Raw genomic sequence first — 15987 nt, forward strand, 5'->3', positions numbered from 1 at the left:
AAAAACTTTATGAATCCTTTGTCCCTGTTTTATCTTTAATCTTCATCCCAAATTTTGTCGGTGTATCATGTTTTTCACATGGGTTTCGGTTATATTTTACCTGTTGAGGTCAAAAAACAAGCACCCTGGTTTTTAATCGGAAATAACTTTTCTTAGAGCAATCGCATTGACTTTATTTTTATGTCATTAGATTCAGCATCAAAAAATACCTTGAAAACATGTATCATATGATGATATTCAACAAACAATTTTTTTCAGTATATTTTTGACATTCAGCTCCTCCCTCTTGTCCGCGAAAAAACAACTTTTTTTTATAGACTTTTTTGTCATTGGTTCTTATCCCAAAAGCAAACTTTTTGCCAAGTTTCATGAGTGTAACAATTTTTTTTTTTATTTCTTGATTTTATGTACTATTTTACCTGTGCCAATTTTTCAATAGTCAGATAAACCTCAGATAGAGCTTATTCCTAGGAATAAAAGTTTTTTTTCATATTGATATTTATTCTTCTGATAGTCTAACTGACGATTGAAAAATCAGGGCTTAGGTGAATATAAATTTAATGAGCCGTAAATGTGACGAGTTTTTAACAAAGTCCAAATTTTGTTGTTTTGGTACTTTTTTCTCTTGAAATTAACTGTGCAACTCTTTACTTTGACTGAAATTGATAATATTGGCCAACACATTTTAGGATTTCTCACTAAATTTGTGAAACAAATTGCTCTCAGCTATAACCGACCTAAAAAATGTTTTTGGCTAATTGTTAATTTTTTGTGATCATTTCATTTTTGATCATTTTTTGATGAAAACATTTATGCTATAAAAACATGTTTTAAAAACATGGAAGAAAGAACAAAGAAACAAAGTTTTAAATTATTAAAACTTAATTGCTTAAGATCATATTTATTAAAAAATAAAATACACAAGTCAAAAACATAAGTCTTCAAAAAAAGCCTGAATAAATACATAAATAGTTAAAAAATTAAAATATCAAACCGAAAAATTCATAATTTACTCTACTTCGTCACACATGTCATAAAAATATTAAACATAAAATATAAATTACTTAATCTAAGAATCTAGTACAGCTGGACATGGTTTTCTTCTATATGAGCAATTACTAATTTTTCGTTTTTGTGGTACTTGTAAGAAATTAGTCCAAGTGCAATCATGTACACTGGGATCAGCCCAACTTAGACCTTTCATATTTGCAGGCTTCCGAGCAGTTGCACGTTGTTCTTCGGTAATATCTCTCATATCCTGTAACACAGACTTAAAACTATCGTCTCTAGCTAAATTATTTTCTTCACATGGATCCTCGTTGATGTTGTAAAGGCACTCCTCAATCAAAGGATTACAACTATTTTTAACCTTTGGATTTGCACATTTTATTTCACCCAATGTACGTAAATTATTAATTTCATTTTCTGTTAATGGAGTTTTATCATATTTTGCTAGGACTTTACTGGTAGTTGAGTTAAGAATCGTTGTGGCATAATTAATATCTCTTGGATCTTGTTCTTTTTGTCGACCCATTAAAACAGTATCATATTTCCCAGCAATAGTTGTTCCTTTCACGTATTTGAACCCATTGCTCATTATTGAAACAACATTATCTATGTCATCTAGCATGTGGACAATTTCACGACCGGAAGGTTCTTTTTTCCCAGATACCAAATTATCCCAAAGATCAATACCGTCTAATTCGAGTAATGGATCGATTTCAATACCAGCTGCAGTGGCTAAAGTTGGCAACCAATCGGCAACGTACATGTGTTGATCGAATACTGATTTTGGATTTTGTAAAAGTGGACTCCAAATTGCACCAGCTACACGAACACCACCTTCCCATGGAGTATTTTTTTGCTAAAAAAAAAATAGAAATAAATAAATTGTTAAATTTTGATTTTTTTAAATAATAAAAATAAAATATAATTACCCCACGGAATGGATAGTTGGAGCCAGTATTTGCAAAGAAACCTAACGATGGAGCTCCATTGTCAGCATAGAAGATCAAAATTGTGTTATCTAATATTCCTTTATCGTCAAGAGCTTTGGTTATATTTCCGATGCTATCATCAAGCTTAGAGATCATTGCTAAAATAAGAAGATAAGAAATTTTTTTTATTAAATTATCTTTTTTTTAGTTTTGAAAAAAAAATATTTTGCTTGCTTGACTTTTTTTGGTAATTTTAATTTTTGAAATTGGAACCCTTTAAAAAAAAAAAAACTCGTATGGCACTTGCCATCGACAATTTCTCTGTCCTAATCGTATGTTTTACTTATTAAGTTATCATTTTTGTTTGTATTGCATGATTTAGCTTTAAGTACACTCGGGCGTATACGTACTTTTTTGTATGGTTTATTTCAAAAAAGAAAAGACTATAAAAAAATTAGTAAAATTCATGAAACACTTTTGCCAAACATGAAAATATTTAACCCACTTCTCAGACTTTTAATTTGTTTTCGGTTTAAAGAGCATGGAAGGTTTGAAAGAAAGCTTTAGTTAGGGTAAAGTAGAGATCAAATATGAAACAAGAATACGCATTTATTTTAAGCGGAACCATCATCCAGTGAAGAAAAAAATCAGAAACCTTTTTCGTAGACTTGGATTTCTCTTAGAATCAAGAACCCTAAGAATCTTTTTTAGATTTTTAACATTATATTAAGAGGTTTCGAGCATCGATTTCATGAAACAAGGTCTATTTTTGTGTGTTTTAATATAGTCTAAGAGCCCAGAAAAATATGCAGTTTTATAGCCTTATGAGTTATAATAACGAATTTAAAAGTCTGGCAGCTTTAAATCGTTGTTTTATATGCTTTTTGGGGGATAAACATCGGGAGTTTTCCAATTAATGTAAGTAGGCTAAATTAGGAGATTTTTTTTTTTATTAAATAAGTCTATAGGTAATTGGTTTTCAAAAATTTAGTTTATGTTAAAATATTCTTTAGGAAATTCGTTATAAAAAAGCGTGTTAAAACTAAAAAATTGATAGTTGTTTAATTTTTTGCAAAATGTCTTCTTTAAACAATTGTCCTAAATATTAATCCTAAATATGTATCAATTGTAATAACAAGTCAACTTTGAAAATTTTAAATATATAACAAATAAAATGCACGGACAAGCACTTATTCTAATGGAAAAAGATGCTTGGAATAATAAAGCTTTTAAAAGCCTTCATAAAAGCATAATTTAATAAAATATTGTCATTAATCTTATAAGAAATTTAAGAAGGTATTAAAATTTTAAAGTCTCAAAAACACCATTTTCTATGTTTTAAACTGTCAAAAGAAGTATGAAATTTGTTTTTGAAAAATGTTGGAGCGGTTAAACAAAAAAAAAAAAAAAATTTTCACATATAACAATTTTCAAAAACTTAAAAAAAAAATGTTATACAAATATCGAAGCAAAATTTCAAGAAAATTCGGTTTTCAAGAAACTATTTATTTAATTTTGAAAATTTTTTAACAAAAGAGATATTTTTCGAAATTTTTTTTTTATTTATTAAGTGAAGACTAATAAAACGTTTTTGTACAAAAATTTTAATTTTTCGTGAAAGTCAGAAAACAAGAACACGGTTCTAAACCAGGTACCGTTAATAACGGTCCAAAAATATTTTGTTTAACTTCTAAAGTAGAAGACTAACGTATTTTTTAAATCAATATCGTTCAAAGGGAGTTTAAAAAAAAAAAAAAACATTTTTATTTTGGTTATGGCAAGTTTGGTTAATTTTAGCTTTAGTGCCTATATCGCAAGTTAAAATGTTTTGATGTGAAATACATTTTTGAAAACCTATTATTTATTGTTTTAGCCAATTAAAAACTCAAAAACTGAGCTGTGAATATTTTTGAGCCCGATAGAGCTTAATTCCTAGCATAACAAAAATTGCAATCTTGAATCGGACTCCATTGTTTTGCATGTGCAAGTCCAAAACTAATTTATTACTTGATCAAAAAAGGGTGAAAACCGAAGATAATTTCAAAATTGGTCTAAGGGTTAGGCTGATACAGGAGATCGAAATTGATATGATTTTTCTTTCGTTTTGATGTAGTAGGTAATTTGTTTAAAAAAATACAGTTTCTTAAATTTGAGCTTGTAAAGGAAGAGTGATGGCTCGCATTGGTTATACAATGTTCATTTGAGAGTTTCACGTCTTCAAAGAGAAATCTTTGTTAGACCAAATGATCGATTCCACATTCCACAACATTTAAAAAACTATTTAGTAGAATACAAAGGAAAAGCTTGTGATTTTGAAGAAATAAAAACTTAGAAATTGAAAAAAAAATTTAATTAAAAAAAAAAAAAGTTGCTATTCTAAGTTGCTTGTTTAATTTTTAACAATTAGTTGTATAAATACTTCAGATTTAAGTTATCATTTTTTGTTTCTCAAGAATTATTAGGAAAGTTGTAAATCAAATAAAAAAGTTAAAAATCTGTCTGTATGTACCTGCATAGATTCTTCTATTTTCATCTTCAATATAATTGAACTTTTCAATTTCTTCCTTTGGAGCCTGAAGAGGTTCATCCTCATTCCCAGTATGTGGTGCTAGATGATTTACCAACAAAAATAATGGTTTCTCTGTATCATGAGCTTTAATAACATTTTCAGCTTCAGTTGTTAAAAGATCTGTCACATAAGTATTCTGAGCTCCACATTCAATATTTAAATTTCTTCGAAAATCATATCCAATATTTGTACCTGGAATCTATTTTAAATAACATTAAAATCTATTTAATTATTTTGAGTGTATTTCTATATGACTTACCGGCATCAAAGCCATTCGATTATAATAATCAATATAACCACCTAAATAACCATAATGGTAATCAAAACCACGTTCAGTTGGAAAGTATTCTTTTTCAGCCAATCCCAAATGCCATTTACCAACTAAATTTGTTGAATAGCCACCATCTTTAAATACTTCAGCTATTGTTGTGATATTCACAGGAAGACCCCAAGGTTGTTCATTGCTAATTACAAAATGTTGAGTTGCAGTATGGATGGGATATTTGCCAGTCATAAACGCTGATCGCGATGGAGTGCAAATGGGTGGAGTGTAGTGATGTTGTAATATCATTCCATGGTAAGCTAGTGCATCCATGTTAGGTGTTATGTGTTGTTTTTTACCATGGAAACTGACATCATCGATTCCCTTAAAAATACAAAAAATACAATTTAGTAAATAAGAGGAAGCTTTAAAGATTTATTCTTTAAAAACTTACCAAATCATCAGCCATAATGATAACAATATTTGGTTGGTTGAATGTTTTTTCGGTCGATTCAGCATAAATCAAGCCTAATACGGCCATCATTATTAAAGTTGGTAATAATTTCATTGTGAATATATTTGGAATTTTTTCTTGATTGTAAGTATTGTTGTATTATTTAAGCGTCTTTGGTAAGAACCTAAAAAAAAAAAATATTTTTTTTTTGTAAGTAACAAAGTTGTAAGTGATAAGTGGCAATTAATTAAATTAAGTAACAAGTTTTGACAACGTTACAAGTGATAATATATTGATAAGTGATAAGAGATAAATGATAAGTGATAAGTAAAAATTTGTCAACGGTGAATGATAAATTAATATAAAACAAGAATAGCATCTTCCTCATACGAAAATACGCACTCTTACACTCTAAATGTTTAAAATAACTACTGACCACTTTAATGTGTTTAAGACAGTTCTCTAAATCTAGGATGACAATCGGAAATAGTACATCCAAATTTCTTAAAATTTTAAAAATTGTCAAGAAATTTGATAAAAAAGCTTTCAAAGTGCCCTATTTAACGGTGTAATTGGAACAATTTAGAAATTTTTTAGTCAGAAAACTGCATTTAAGTAACTTGAGGGCTAAAGGTAATTCGTAAGCGTGGAAATTGGTAAAAACTAAATTTAATTGCCACAAAAGAAAAGGTTATTAAAAAAGCCGTTTTAATTACAAAGATCTCGAATAAAATTAAAAAAGTGGTTTTATAAAGGTTTGAACCTTAACCTCTTTATGTACTCTTTTGGTCTTTTTTACTTTCAAATGCTCATATTTATTTCAAAATTATCAAAGAAGGTAGGTAAATATTTATTAATCAAAGATGAATTTTTCCATATGGTATGTATGTTTCCTTATAACTTCTAAGCCACTCATTTTAATTCAAACAAAGAGGCATTGATGGGACCCACTTGCTTCTTCACTCATTATTGGTTATGTATCATTTTCTTATATTTAGTTAAAAACTTCAGTGGCTATGGAAACATTTTATCACTTTTTTTTTAAATAAAATATACATAATGTTAACAAAAAAAAAACTCAGTTCGAAAACTAAAACCTGATTAGTGCTTGATTTTTGCCTCAAAAAGGTAACATATTAGAGTCGTTACATGATCTATAACCAGCAAACTGACAAGACACTTCCTAAAATATCTCATTTATCAAATTATGGCAAGTAGTTTAGAAGCTATCAGAGAACATACATATACTTTATTTTTAACTTTTTTGATAACGACTCAAGTGATTTTAACGTAATTTTGTATCCAGACACTTTTACGAGTAAGTAAAGATAATATTAAAACTTAGCGAAATTCTCAAAAAAGAAACATTTTAATTTTTTTTATTTTTTTTTTTTTTATTTCTTGAATTGAATTTAAACTTTTTATTTTTAAATGTTTAAAAGCTTAAAAACTTTAAACAACTTATAGAATTTTATATTAAATATAAAAACCTTTAAAAATCTTTTGCCAATTTTCTAAGATTTTCAAAAACCACTCGTGAAAAGAATAATAATCCGGAATTTCTACATTTTAAATTTTTCTACATTAGTAAATTTTCGTTCAGTGTATTTTTTATTTCTAAGCCAATTTTGTTTGTTTGAATTTAAGTTTTTTTTAACTTTTTGGTTTTCAGGAATTGTAGAAAAAAAATCAGTAATCAGTTTTTTAAAACACAAAATTTCAAGGAAAAAGTTCCATTGATTGTCATAAACTTATTTGCTTTTTCATTTTGTTTAATGTTTTTTAATTTTTTTTGTATTAATTTTTGTACTCACGTTTTTATTTAATTTATTTAAAAATTCAACACTAAAAATATGTTTAAATTTTAAAATGTTACACTTAAAATAATGTTATTAAATTAAGTATTCAATTGAGTATTAAATTAAGTTATAAAATTAAGTATTCTAATAAGAGATAGCCTTGTTCGTTGGCCTTTGTCAGTTTAAACACTACATTCATTAAGAAATAATTATCTTCAATATATAGTCTTTTTTATTTTGAGGAACAAATGAAAACGAAGTATCTTAAAGGTAGCATCATTTATAATATTTACATAAGGAAATAAAACATTTATATTTGATTTTATGATGAATGTACTTGAAATTAGATAAAGAATTTTTTTTTGGTTCCGATTAGATTGCTATAAAAATGTCTCGAGTTCTTTAAACATACATAAATTTTTACTAATTTATTTTGGGGGCTTCAAATTATTTACAGCTCCTTATAAAGATGAGAATATAGGGTAAAGATGACAATCTATGTCAAGAGAATATATCAAATTGTCAAAGCTATTTAAAGACAATATAATTTATTATAAATTTTATATGCCAAATATTAAAGACTGGTTCTAAAAATAAATCTCATTTTATTAAGAAATGTCAGCATTTAAAGATATAATAAATATTTGCAACCTAATGGTTACTCCTGAAAAATATGTATTTTTACCGACTTCCAAAAAGGAGGAGGTATTCAGTTTTATTTATTTACTAATTCATCCTAAGAAAAAAATTGTACTAAACAAAATCGATATCTCTGCATGAAAAAAAAATAAGTTTATAAAAATTTCTTTTAAAAAATACAAAACTTTATAAAATCTATCAGTTTTTCTTTTAAAAAACGTTTAAACGTTTAATGTTTCTTTTTAATGTTCTTGCTAGTAAAAATTATTCGGAAAAAATAAGTTGTTAAAATTTGTAATGAACTAGAAAAAACTTAAGTTTCGTTTTAGTAACATTTTTATCATTTTTTGGCGTTTTAAGATTTAACTGGTTGCATTTTTTTGGAAAGAAAAATGAGAAGTTATGTTCCATTGTGGTATAAAAAAGCATATATTAATGCAACGGTGTTAAAAAGTGTATCATTTTTTTTTTGTTTGGCATAAGAGATTATTTGTATCCTATCATCATAAAAAAAATTAATTTGTTTATATTTTCTAATATACATAATAATAAAAATAATAATAATAATAATAATAAATCATTCATAACTACTACCTTGAATTCATTCAAAATAATTTAACTTCAACATCAGGCATTGACTTTTCACTTTGTGTCATTCTGCTTTTTTTAATTCTTTAAAGATATGATCTTTAAATAATTGTATAATTTGTTTGGTTATCTAATTAACACGAAAGATGGCTTTTGTTATCTTTTGGTTACTATGTCGGAAACGAAGAAAAATGAAACATTTTATGATTTATTTATTTATTTATACATAAACAACACCAAATGGTATCATTGAAATACAATTTTTATGATCTAATTCTTCCGACCAGGGACGTATTTGGGATCTGGAATTTAACTGATCGTTATAATCACTGAGAAACTAACAAACTTTTTGGTCATTAATTTTTTTTTTTTTTTTTTTGAAAAATAAGTGTGTTGAAAAAAATCAAGTTAAATTATTACAGCTCAGAAAGAAGATTTTTATTTTAGTTTTTTTTTTTTTCAAAGCAAAAACAAGTCTATTTCAATTCCAAAAATTAAATTTTTATAAATATTACACAATTTTTTAAACTAATCTTGAAATTCTATAAATTAAATACTAAATAAAATGTTGATGTATCCTTTGAAGAAATATATTGGGTGAGTAGGGTTTTTCTTAAACCTGACTCCAAACAAAAAATTATTAACAGAAATACACAGCTGTAACTTTTTCAACAGAAACTAAAAATTTTGAAAAATAAAAGTTTTCTTTTAAAAATATTATAAGATAAGGTTAAATTTACCAAAATTTTTGAATTTTATTTGAAAGCTCATTATAGAAAATTATTTAAAAAAATGCAAAGAGATAAAATAAAAATTGAATTTCTAATCATAATCGGACATCAATTCAGTTTTTTTTTCAGTCAAAGTGGGGTTGGACAAATAAAATAAATGTTTAATTTCTTTTTTCTTAAATAAATATTTTATCTACAAATAATTGTATTTCCGAGAATTTATTCAAAGAACTAGTATTTAATTACAAACATTTTTTTTCTCGTATCTTATAACTGTTTTAGGCTATAGGTATGTACATAATATGTTTAATTAACTAATTGTTATGATCTAGTTTTTATTATTACATGATAACTAACTACAAAGTTGGCAACCGCAAATATAATATTTTCAACAATTCTTTAACTTTGCGAAGGCAAATAATTCGCGTCTCATCAAACATTTGTTTTCATGACATAATTTCTAAGATCAGGAACTTCCTAGAAACAGTATTTTTTTTTTGTTTGTTTTATTTTTATCATTTTTAAATAAGAGATAATGTATGTTTCAATATTGAAAGATGGGAATGGAATACGGGAAACTTGGGCTACTTTGATGGGAAAGAACGAAATTTTCTAACGATAAGAAATATACCTATATAAAAATAATAAAAAAAAAAAATCATACATATATCGCAAAAACATTTAGCTGGAGGACAATTTTAAACTTTTAAAAATTTGTCCGGAAAAATGTGTAGGTACTTAAAAAATTTTGAGGATAGTAAGGCCAAAAATCATATCAATTTCTTTGGAGCTGTAGTTTTTGAGATTTTTTTTTCACAATTAGAAGGTATATTCATACTAGAATTTCAAGTTTTTCTTATGTCATTTGTTCATTAAAGCTGAAACACAATCACGCATTAGGGCGTCGCTTCGTTGCGTTACGTTGAGAAATCCTCAAAGCGCGCTTCTGTCACTTTGACTTTGAACAGCTGATTGCAACATAAAATCTGCTGTCAAATAAAAAAAACACAGTCACTCACAAAATTATTGGGCCAAGTCTTTATCTGTTTTTAATTGTGGAAAAATGAAAAAGAATATTAATGTGTTCAAAAAATGCATAGAAATTTGTTTATTCTTTAATCCTATAGTTATAAAAACAAAACCAATCAAAATATATTGTTTTTAACAATAAAACTCAGTCTAAAACATCATTAAATTTTTTTGTACGTAAATTGTTTTGATTTAAAATATCTCGATGTCGTTTTTTTGTGCAAAATCTATATAGAGAAATTAAAAAACACACATAGTTTTGCAATAATTTATTTTTTTTTTATTCACATTTGGCGCAATAATAATGTGGGTGACTGTAACTATGTCTGTTAAATGTCAGAAAGCGAGCAAAAGTTCAGTCTGGTTGAACTTTTGCTCGCTTTCTTACGTTTCCTTACGTTTGTCAAAAAAAGCGTACGTAAGAAAAGCGTCATTGTGTGAGGATACACAGATTTCCTATAGTTGAACTTTTCGCAGTTGTCAAAATCGAAGGCGAAGCGTGATTGTGTTTCAGCTATTAAAATATAAAAGAAATAAAATGCACGACTATATCGCACGAACTTGATCTAAGAGTGCAAGATACTAAAATTTCTAAGACTTTTTATATCGAAAATGGGTAAATGCATATGAAAAAAACTTGTTAAATCAAATTGAGCTCCAAAATAAGTATTCAGTTTCATTTCTTTTATTAAGATACATTAAAACCATTTTTCTTAATTCATTTTTTGAAAAAAAAATTAAAATAGAATTTCAAAAAAATTCAATGCCATGTAGTTATTTAAGAATTTGATTTTTCAAAAAAAAAAATTTTTTTTAATTCAAAAATTAAATTTTTCATAATTTTATTTTTGGTTAATTTAAAAATGCTTTCGTACACAAAATTTAGGTGAAATCGTTAAATTAGTTTTAAAGAAAATTGAATTTAAAAAACGTTCCTATGTCTTAAAACTAACATTTAAATTTTTTTGGAGCCGTTTTCGAGCAAATTCAACTATACTTATGTAAATCAACATAAATGACAAATAGGTAACTTTATTTTTTGGTATAAAAAATTAATTTCAAAATTTTTATTTTAATGAAATTTAATTAAAACTTAAAAAAAAACAATATAAAATTATAAATTACTATAAAATATATAGTAAAAAATTTGTTTTTTAAATTACAAAAACATCTTTTTTGATTATTTTGGATTCTGAGTTAAAGCATGCTATTTAATTCTTTGAATACACTGGTCTGCAAAATTTAACTTTTTTTTTCTTATTCAAATATTTTTTTGATATTATGAAAGGTTAGACTTTCCTGAATCTAAATCTGGTTTCAGAAAAATTCTACCAGGTACCATTTTTGTAAAAATGATTTTTGAAAAATGTGGGTAGTTTCTAAAAAAACAACCTTTTAGATTTATTTGAACTCGTGCAAAATTAAAACTATTTGTAGCATTGAGCTCAAATTTGGAGGACTTATTCCTCGTAATATTGCCTATCGATTGACACCAAATATGTCCTTTTACATTAATGTTTTCTCATATTCTAAAATACTGATTTATTAAAATTAGCAGCAATATCGAAATCCTTTACTTTTTAGTAAATCCTACAGGAACAAAAACACCTTAATTAAGGAAAATGTAAAATATCAACGCTCATTATATTTAAAAAGTCAAATATGTAAAGAAAACCATAATAAAATACGTTAAACAAAATTTTTACGTGTTTTGTAATTTTATATACTATTTATCTATTTAGAAATATCTTATTTGTAATTAACCATTCGATAAACTGCCTTGTAAAGCTTCAGATTTGTTTCTACTAGAAACAAAAGTATACTTTTCTTATAGTTTTGTATGTGTTGAGTTAGAATCCGAAGTCAAAAAAATTCTATCACGTGAGGATTTTAAGATATTCGCATTAAAGTATCACAAAATCAAGTTTTTTCTTAGAAAATCTCAATAAAAACTACTATATCTCACAAACCAGAGCTGCCCGAAATTTTTTGAGTTCGGATTCAAAATCAGCACACTAAAGTCCATTAGAAAAGTATATTTTTGTTCTAGGGAGAAAGATATATTAATTTTTAGAGATCATTTTTTTTTATGATAAGATATGCCAAACCTACTAAACTTACTTAAATTAAGATATCTCGGAGAAAAAAAGAGATATTGAGAAGATTGAAACTGAATTTGAAAGAAAAAAATAAGTTCTTTTATAAACCGTAACAATTTTAATTGAAAAATATTACATTATGCCAAAATATTTCTTCGAAAACAGCAAAAAAATGGGTTTTTGAGATTTTCTAACGGGGATATCTAAAAAACGTGACGTGCTAGATCAATTCTGACTTCGGATTCGGAATCAGCATACAAAAATATACAAAGTATAGTTTTATTTAAAGGAGGATTTCCTTGCAGACCAGTAATATTAATGAATTTTTAGAAAAAATAATAAAATAGTTTGAGGCGGTTTAAAAAAAAAATTATTTGAAAAATTCTCAAAATAAAATGTTTTGGAAATATTAATTGATTAAGTGGCTTACGAGAAAGCCAAAAATTAAAAAAAACGGTAGGTTTTTCACAGATCAAAAAATTTTTTTTGTTTCTGATTTAAAAGTAGGTTAATGTATTTTTTTTTTAGTCAAAATTTAGATGTTTTTTTGAGAGAATTTACCTCTTTCATTTTTCCATATGACCAGTTACCGTTTATTTTGAACAACAATTTGTCATTTTATAGTGCTCGATAGTATACTATAGTAATAACAAAGACCGGTTTATAAAGTTGCACTTATCTAGGATACTACAAACCACAACTAGCTTTGAACAGGTAAAACTTTTTCAATTGCCTTATAAAAAAGTCTTTTTCAGGAAAGATTTGAAAAAAAATGCATTAATTGAACTAGCGATACTTTTCTTTAAAAGTTCATCCAAAAAAGCTTTTTGAAAGATTCGTCTTTGAAACAAAATGAACCTATTCTTTTGACCCGGAGTGTATTTGCGATCGAGTCGTGCATTTTACTCAAAATTTATCCATTACACTTTTAAACTATAAAGTTTTGAAAAGTTTTAATATATTGTTTTATTTTTAATTTCTGTTTTCATACACCACGATTTATATTTTTATCATGCACTCAAGAAAAATGTATCTGTTTTGACGAAAAAAAAATTAGTTGCTATTTGAAAAATAACCAAATGCATAACTACATAAACCGAAAAGGTCACACTTCCCAAAATTTAAATAAGTTACCGAAAAAAAAAAAAAACAAAACCTATGGAAAACTATTACCTTTTCTAAATAAAACATCAAATTTTATGAGCAAACTGATGAATAACAATAAGTTTATTTTTAATGAAAACAAGAACACAACTTCTCGTCAGGTTATTGCTCTATCTTGAATAAATTTATCAAAACCAATTAGCATCTTTTCTCACAGTACATAAATTAAATAATTTTTGAGTGTTTGTTTATGTCACAAAGCTGGTCACAATAATCAAAAATAAATTAATTTCTCAAAACAGGTATGAAATAAAAACACAACTGAATTTTGTTTCTAATTGTTTTTGGATATGAATATGGATAAATTCATTTGTTAAAACACAATTTTTTAAGAACCCATTAAGAGATGATAGATGTTTTTTTTTTTTTCTATGAAATATGCGATGTAGACCAGTGCCGATGCCTTCAAAAACATTAAAAAGTACAAAAAAATCATAGTAGGATGAAACCCATTGGAAAAGGAGGGGAATATGATGAAAATTAAAGGAAAAATAAATTACGGGCGAGCCGAGTTCGGGAAGTGGGTGGGTTGAGTTTTTAGTGGTAAAAAATGGTATATCTCGATTTCCGGCAAAACTACAAATCCTATAGAAAAAAGTTGTATGGCAAAGTTGTAGGTAATAAAAAGATCTACAACTTTTGTATCAACGATTTTTTCACATAACCTCAAAATTTATGTGAAAAATTCAAAAAACCGAGTTTTTGGTTTTTTATTTTTATCTTTTTCAAAAACAAAAATTTTTCTACGAAATCTGGTGAAAACTTACCTTATTATGTCCCAAATACACTGTAATTTATTTGATTTAAAATATTAATTTGTTCACCTTATTTTGACTTAATACCAAAAAAACACCCTAATTTTCAATCGAAAATTCACGTGTCAAAATATCAGCTTTTTTCAAAAAGTCGGTAGGCATTTCGTTCGTTAAAATGTCTATTTTCTAATGGTGTAAACAAAATTTTACATTAGTATACTATAGAACATGTTCTAGTAAAATTCAAAAAATGAAAAAAGCTTGAATTCGAAAAAAAAATTGTATCATTGTTTACAATTTTGGCCTATTTATTCAAATTTACACTTTAATTACTCAAAAAACGTAAGATTAATCAATGTTACATGAAATCTTACGTTTTTTGAGTAATTAAAGTGTAAATTTGAATAAATAGGCCAAAATTGTAAACAATGATACAATTTTTTTTTTCGAATTCAAGCTTTTTTCATTTTTTGAATTTTACTAGAACATGTTCTATAGTATACTAATGTAAAATTTTGTTTACACCATTAGAAAATAGACATTTTAACGAACGAAATGCCTACCGACTTTTTGAAAAAAGCTGATATTTTGACACGTGAATTTTCGATTGAAAATTAGGGTGTTTTTTTGGTATTAAGTCAAAATAAGGTGAACAAATTAATATTTTAAATCAAATAAATTACAGTGTATTTGGGACATAATAAGGTAAGTTTTCACCAGATTTCGTAGAAAAATTTTTGTTTTTGAAAAAGATAAAAATAAAAAACCAAAAACTCGGTTTTTTGAATTTTTCACATAAATTTTGAGGTTATGTGAAAAAATCGTTGATACAAAAGTTGTAGATCTTTTTATTACCTACAACTTTGCCATACAACTTTTTTCTATAGGATTTGTAGTTTTGCCGGAAATCGAGATATACCATTTTTTACCACTAAAAACTCAACCCACCCACTTCCCGAACTCGGCTCGCCCGTAATTTATTTTTCCTTTAATTTTCATTATATTCACCTACTTTTCCAATGGGTTTCATTCTACTATGATTTTTTTTGGTTTCAAAAATTATCGACCCTGGTCTAATGGTTGTTTGTTCAATTAGGCATGATGTTATTTTTAAAGAACAATTTGTTTTTTTTTTTTTTTTTTCATCAAATATTTATCCCATTATTCTAATGATCACAACACTAAAAAACATCAAATTGTTAATGTGAACAAAATACCTACAGAAAAATCACAACACTTTGCACTATACCTGGGAAGTTGATTAAAATTAAAAGACCTTTACTAATGGAATTGAGGTCTCCGACTGCTGCCAACCAATACAATCCAAAACACGAAACATCATATTCGGTCGCCGAGTATTACGCAAATGATTGGTTTTGGTGAAAAAGGCAAGAAATGTTTAAACAGACTCGGTGTCAATAACAAATTAAAAATTAATTAAAACTTGAATTTGTAGTAGGTATATGAGATTAGAGCAATAAACACCATTCACACGTCTGAATTATTTTAATTGGATTTTAAATACAAAGTATTTAAACAATGCTTTTTTGTTTTTGTTATATAAAAAAAAAGAAACTAATAAAACAAATTAGGTACCAACAAAAAGCCATGGTTACCAAAGATCAATTTTAGGACTATATATAAAGTAAATTAGGATTTTTGATAGGTACAATGTTAAAATAACAAGTAAATATAAAGATTTTAAGCAGATTCTCACATCAATTTAAAATGATTACCTTTTTTAATAAAATTGTTTAATATACATTAGACCATTGAATATATATATAAGAAAAGAATTGATAGGAAAATTTTTCATTTTTAGTCGAGTTTAAAAAAAAAAATACTTATTAAAATAAAAAGAATTTTAAATTTTCAGAATTTTGGATATCGCTTCCTCGCAATTTTGAGTTCTGTTGAATTTTGAGCTTTTTATAGAATTTTCAATTTTTAAGCTCATTTAT

At 26.1% G+C, this 15987-nt stretch overlaps 1 protein-coding gene across 2 annotated transcripts; it reads right to left on the minus strand.

Annotated features, from left to right (window-relative positions):
- Positions 1–924: 924 nt before the first annotated feature.
- LOC129919546 (arylsulfatase B) lies at positions 925–15396 on the minus strand. Of its 2 annotated transcripts, none has more exons than XM_056000462.1 (6): positions 15276–15396; positions 5223–5406; positions 4766–5152; positions 4447–4705; positions 1938–2095; positions 925–1864 (listed from the first exon to the last, which is right to left on the minus strand). In XM_056000462.1, the coding sequence occupies exons 2-6, from the start codon at positions 5334–5336 to the stop codon at positions 1070–1072; spliced, it is 1713 nt and encodes a 570-aa protein (XP_055856437.1). In that variant the 5' UTR covers positions 5337–5406; positions 15276–15396; the 3' UTR covers positions 925–1069. The 2 variants fall into 2 exon arrangements, with proteins under 2 accessions (XP_055856437.1, XP_055856438.1); XM_056000463.1 differs by lacking the exon at positions 15276–15396 and adding an exon at positions 7037–7192.
- Positions 15397–15987: the final 591 nt, after the last annotated feature.

The sequence above is a fragment of the Episyrphus balteatus genome, chromosome 4, assembly GCF_945859705.1.
Source record: "Episyrphus balteatus chromosome 4, idEpiBalt1.1, whole genome shotgun sequence".
Taxonomy (NCBI): domain Eukaryota; kingdom Metazoa; phylum Arthropoda; class Insecta; order Diptera; family Syrphidae; genus Episyrphus; species Episyrphus balteatus.

What these genes read in the sequence shown, in the direction of transcription:
- LOC129919546 (XM_056000462.1), bottom strand. Translation starts at nt 5,336, where the DNA reads ATGAAATTATTACCAACTTTAATAATGATGGCCGTATTAGGCTTGATT. An exon ending in ATCGAATGGCTTTGATGCCG is followed by an intron (nt 4,706 to 4,765) that starts GTAAGTCATATA and finishes TATTTAAAATAG; the next exon opens with ATTCCAGGTACAAATATTGG. An exon ending in AAATAGAAGAATCTATGCAG is followed by an intron (nt 2,096 to 4,446) that starts GTACATACAGAC and finishes TTCTTATTTTAG; the next exon opens with CAATGATCTCTAAGCTTGAT.